Here is a 6000-nt window from a genome sequence, read left to right as displayed (position 1 = left end):
TCAAGCACTTTCCACGAGTGCAATTAGATATGGAGTGAAACATAGACAAATGTGTTTCATTCGTTCTTTCAGACAACCACTAATTACTCCATCTATAATAATATGAATTATGGAATATTCTAAAATAATGATGATGGTAAAAACACAATCAAACCAGCAAAACAGGAGCGATTTTCAGGTAAAATTTGAGTGAAAGTTGAGTGTTTCCTCTGATTAAAAATCTCTTGCAGGAAACAGGGATATTAAAACTAATAAAACTAAATTAAAGTAAATTAAGCCTATTTTAGCTAGTTGCCAAGGCAATATTTAAAATTTGTGTTTAATTTAACTTAAATATACATTAAATATACAAAAATACATTTACTGTAATAGAAATATTTCAGTTAGAAAAAAACTTTTTTTTCTTTTTCTTTAATCTGTACAGTATTTGCCACAGTATTTAAACCACTTTATTTGCTTCAGCTGATGTTCAAATATAGTGCAAATATTCCATAAAGTCACTCAATTAACATTTATTATCATTATATAAAATTGTTACATTTATCCAATTATGTTTACATGTATTCATTGTAGATGAGTTTATACAGAGGAACATAACACTCGAGTCAAAAATATTAATAGTCTACAATGCCAAGTGAGAGGAATTAAAAAAAAAATACACAGTAATGAAGGAAATTAATGAGACACAGGTGAACAACATAATCAGTAACTATAGTGACAGATAAGAAGATACTTAAAAACCATGACGACCAAACAAACTGAAAGAAAACTAAAAGTCTATCAAAATGAAACTAAAACCAAAACTGAACATGACATGACACATATATAAGAGTATCTTACATATTTTCCATCACAGTGTCCGATTAGATACTTGTGTCTCATATCAAGTTGCATGCATTAAAATGAGTATATTTGCAGTCATTTTAGATGAAGTTTCCTGAACATATTATTTTCAGAAAAGTAAATGTAAGTGCTTAGTACTAAATAACATGCAATACAAAAATAATAATAAAGTCAAATGAAAGAAAACACAGTAAATGTTTGTCTCCATCACCTCATGAGTCGTGAAACTGAATCATTTATTTGATCTTAAATAAAAACATGACAGAAGTTCAAATAGACATTAAAGATTCTAAATGGAGATGATCTGAGTCCAATAACAGAAAAATTCATGATCATAACTATGAAATATTAATTTTTAGTTAAGCTGTTTTGAAATGGTATGTATTGTGAAAAGAGCTTTACAAGTAAACTGGAATTATTATTATTTTTAATCAAGTCCAATTGGCTTTATTTAATTTTCATAATCTGTTATATGATTCACAGTGGGTGTATTATATTATATTATATTATATTATATTATATTATATTATATTATATTATATTATATTATATTATATTATAAGTCTGTTACTGGTTATAAAGTACATAATGAAAATTTTATTTAGTAACAATCCATTAGATTTCACGTTTTAAGTAATGTATTCTGAGTACTTTGTGATTACTTTATAATTGAGTGAATAATTTACTGGTATTGTGTGAACGTAATCCATAAGAAATTAACGGTCCTCTATTTATAGGCATATTAAAATGTAGTGCGATCTAATTAAAAGTACTGAATATTTGTAATCTGGATCAGATGTAATCAGTGAGTCTCCAGCACTCACTTGATGCAGATGAAGTTGTATCTATCAGTTTCAGGGCGGCTGATCCAGCGAGTATCATTCTTTCGAATGACTCCGGATCTGACCGTCTTATCACATTCGTCCGGTCCGCTGTCATAACCAGAAGCCCACTGATCATAGCACACGGTCTGACCGTTGACCCAGAACCAGATCCCCACTGTGCAGGAGTGACGCAGACCCAGCCACACGTGATCAGAGAGAGCGCTCGAGGTCACATTCATCACCCGCTGCTGCATCTGCTCCGAATCCACCGACACCAGGTCCATGCTCATATTTCTGCAATATCTCAGAGCTTCAGACCACGTCTTATTCTCTCGGATCAGAACCAGTTTATCTGGAAACACAAACAGAAAGTGAAGCATTTAAACACAGGAACTCATATGAAGAGTGTTGAGTTAAACAGACTTCCTGAGTTTATGGAAACTAAATAATTAATGAAAAATGTATGTATTTAAATGAGGCTGCACAGTTAATCAAAATGAATCTGAAATCATGATACAGCTTTAGTGTGATAATCAAATCAAAGTCTGATGTGTTGTGTTTCAGAGTGAAGCGTGGCACTGTGTTCATTTACACACCAGCAGCTTCTAAAACAGTGCTTTCAGCGTCTACATTCACATTAAATACTGCTTCACATTAACACTGAGTTTAATAAACATTTCAGAAACCAATGTGTGTAAACCCAGTTTACATCATTTACCATTTTTTTGTGGACAGTAATTTACAGCTCTCCATTAATATTCACCAAAGCAAAAGCCTTTGGATTTAAAAGTTTGAAACTGAAGTATTTAAATCATCAATATTAGTATTGTCACTTACATGGCAGTAGATTAACAACAGTAATATTTGTTTTAATGTTTATAACAAGAATAATTAATATTATATAATTAATATTGTAATATTAAATGACATCAGAGAACCGTGAATGTGAGAATGGTTTGTCCAACTTTTACTTTCACTGACAGAAACTCTGGGAATTGCTGGTTAAAGGAATAGTGCAGTCACACTGTAATGATGAGAGAGTTTCTGTAGTTTGACAAGTAGATGTTCAGCAGCTCAGATGATTGATCTACTCACCATCATAACACACAAAGAGATGCTGATCTGAACAACGCTCGTCTGTCCATCGTCCATCACTGATACCAGTTGATACACAGATGCTTTTATTGCCATCTCTGATATTGGGTTCACCAGTGCTCCAGAGATTGAATATGAAGTTGCTGTTGTCTGACCAATACCAGGATCTGTACAGACCGATCCAGGCTTCATTAGGTGAAGTTAGGTTCTGGTTTATGATGTTCTGGATCTGATTATTCTCCGTCTCATTCCTCACACTGGCCAGATCTGTGTGTTTCTCTCTGCAGTGTTTCTGAGCTTCAATCCAGTTCTTATGATCCTGTTCAAGGATGAATCCTTTACTGCTGCCTTTAAAAGAGAAAGAGAAATCTGATATTTATTTAAAGAGTTAAATACATGTTCTTTCTCCTCTCATTTACCAAGAAAAAAAAAAATCCAATTGTGGTTCATTATTCAAGTATCAAATATTTTAAAACATTTCTGTTTTAATCACATAATTAAGTCACATTTATTTCTGTAGCATTCAAAATAAAATAAGTTTCAGTGTTGCAAAGTTCATCAATTACTCAAAAACCCATTCAATTCAGCTAAGAGCAACTTTAAAGAAGATACTAGTGTCAGTTTGGTTCATTAATAGTGAAAAGTTAATCAGATATGAAACATACAGCTGATCTCACCATTATAGCAGATGAAATATCTTGTTGTACTACAGTCTACATCATGCCATTGTCCATCACTCTTCATATAAACACAGTCTCCATCTCCACTTGGTTGTGTTGGATCCCACTTCCTAAACTGAGACTCATCTCCTCTGTAGAAGTCAGAGTTATTCAGAGACCAAACCCATGCGTCCTGCAGCCCAATCCAGACACGGTCAGCACTGTTCTCTCTCTGTAGGAGCTGATTTGTGTCATTCTGTTCATTCATGTCATTGATAGAGACCAGATCTGTGTATTTCTCTCTGCAGTATCTCTGAGCTTCAGTCCAGTTCTTCTTCTGATTCACAAAGTGATACTGACGCGGAGACGAACTGACCACGACTGAGGAGAGACACATTCAAACAGATCTCACTCATTATATCCACACTGTATTTCAAGAGCTCAGAGTTTCAGTATGTGTTTGATAAAGTGCTCTGAATGGTGCTGTCGTACGTTCAGTGTTTCTACAGGATTTGGTGAGACTGTGGAGCTCTAGAGGAAGAACATTGAGTGCACTTTAAAGATGAACACATGAATGTGCTGCATTTCCAGAGATTTGATTTTCAGTGACCAAACTGAATTCTTTGAATCGACTTGAACTTGAAAGTTGGCTGAGATCTCTTTTAGTTGTGACAGCACTAACACTAACTATCAGCACTAGTACTAGTCAAGCACTCACCTGTGAGCAGAACAGACATCAGTGTGATTCTCTCCATTTCTGAGGGAAAAACAGAAATCAGTCTCAATAAATGAAGCAGACGCTGAACATCTGACCAGATTCAGAACATCAGATCATATCATTTCTGCTTTATCATTGCTTATTAGATTCTACATCAGTCATAAATACACACATGAAGCTCCTGAAGCTGATGTGTGTCACAATTCAGTGTGAAAATACACTGAAAATACATCAAACTTACAGTAAAAGCAGCTGTGGTTGTCAGAATTTTACAGTAAAAAATACAGCAGAAATATTTTAGGTTTCCAGATTTAAGTTGCATCCACAGTAAAACATTTTACTGTACATTATTTGTGAACATATTTCACTCACTGATATAATTCAAATATACCAACCTGCTGAAACAGTAAAATCATTAAAACACTGACAACCTTAAATACACAGATTGTGATATAGTTAAAAATAGAAACCCACATAATGAATTCACTATATGAATGAAACAATGACACAAGGACTATAAAATTACATTTCTAGCAGTTATACACAGTATGATACAGTTATCAGATTTTTTCTGTATGCTTTTTAATGTTTTATTATTAAGAAATATGATCAGTTTTTACAGTGTATTGTTTTATGCTGCACGTTTCTGCTGTTAAATTCACACAGACATTATGATCTGGTATTGCATTGCAGTTGTAAGTAGGTTTTGCTCTTGTAATAGAGTATAATTTGTTTAATTAATAAATATAGTACAAAAATACATTTAGGAAACACTTGTGAAGGTTTTTCTCTGTAAAAACCCAGATACCAACAGATAAAATGAGGAAACTACACACATTCACCAGTTAAACAGTGGTCAGCTTAATATAATGTGATATAAACACTGATAAATCAATCATATTATGATCAATGTAAAGTTATAACTCAGAGTCTCTTACCTGTAGATGTTGTGTTTCAGGTGTGTTTGTGTTTCTTCTTTTATCAGAACAGACTGATATCATGATCCTCTCTCTTTCTGCTCCTCCCATCTTTGGTTCCCTCCCTTCTTCACTCCTTTCTGTGACTTGTTTGTTTCTTTGTTCAGGTTTGTTTCCTTCTTTTATAATAGAGAAATGAATAATAGTGAGAAATGAAACACTTTTACTGAGGGTTTCCTGCTTTCAGATGTTTGAACTCCACATTAATTGTACAGCTCTGGACTGGATTGTTGACTCGTTTGTATCCTTTTTTTATTTCTCCAGGGAAACATCTGAGATAAAGTTGAAACTTCGATGAAAATGCTGAGTACTGAAAGAATGCAAGATATTTTTTGTTAATTATTTTGAGTAATTGTATAAGGAATACTAGTATTATTCCTGTACTCATTTCCTCTGTTTATCTTATTTGAATATTTTCCATTTTAATTTACATATTTTTATGTAGATTTTTATGCAGCTGATAGTTATGAATGTCTCCGTATCCCTCAGGGATGAATAATCAAATACGGGACAGAATTTGAATGTGCGCCGTTGTTATACAAGGAAAAAAACAGCAACAATCTAACCAGAAATCCAGGAGCTTCCATGTAAAATACAGAATCAGCAGAAAAACAATAAGAGTTTTGTCTCTTGTGTTTTGTCTTTATTATTATTGTTGAGAGATTCTGGTCAAAAATCTGGTTGGAAACAGAGCAATTAAAACTAAAATCATAAAAAAGCATTTTTTTTTTTTTCGGTTGCAAGATTCTGAAATAAAGTAAATGTAAACTTAAATATTATATATATATATATATATATATATATATATATATATATATATATATATATATATATATAATATTTTGGATGTGTGTGGTGCAGAGTTTGAGCTGAATTGATACACA

At 32.8% G+C, this 6000-nt stretch overlaps 1 protein-coding gene across 1 annotated transcript; it reads right to left on the bottom strand.

Moving 5' to 3' along the window:
* Nucleotides 1-1415: 1415 nt before the first annotated feature.
* Nucleotides 1416-5150, bottom strand: LOC113041334 (macrophage mannose receptor 1-like). The gene is made up of 5 exons (XM_026199800.1): nt 5078-5150; nt 4140-4178; nt 3440-3802; nt 2763-3110; nt 1416-2019 (listed from the first exon to the last, which is right to left on the bottom strand). Exons 2-5 carry the CDS (start codon nt 4174-4176, stop codon nt 1664-1666), a joined length of 1104 nt encoding a protein of 367 aa, XP_026055585.1. The 5' UTR covers nt 4177-4178; nt 5078-5150; the 3' UTR covers nt 1416-1663.
* Nucleotides 5151-6000: the final 850 nt, after the last annotated feature.

This window comes from Carassius auratus, chromosome 23 (genome assembly GCF_003368295.1).
Source record: "Carassius auratus strain Wakin chromosome 23, ASM336829v1, whole genome shotgun sequence".
Classification (NCBI taxonomy): domain Eukaryota; kingdom Metazoa; phylum Chordata; class Actinopteri; order Cypriniformes; family Cyprinidae; genus Carassius; species Carassius auratus.
Note: the sequence above shows the minus strand (reverse complement) of the source record. Positions and strands in the feature narration are given on the sequence as shown.

What these genes read in the sequence shown, in the direction of transcription:
- LOC113041334 (XM_026199800.1), bottom strand. Translation starts at nt 4,176, where the DNA reads ATGGAGAGAATCACACTGATGTCTGTTCTGCTCACAG. An exon ending in GATGTCTGTTCTGCTCACAG is followed by an intron (nt 3,803 to 4,139) that starts GTGAGTGCTTGA and finishes GTCTCTCCTCAG; the next exon opens with TCGTGGTCAGTTCGTCTCCG. An exon ending in ATATTTCATCTGCTATAATG is followed by an intron (nt 3,111 to 3,439) that starts GTGAGATCAGCT and finishes TCTCTTTTAAAG; the next exon opens with GCAGCAGTAAAGGATTCATC.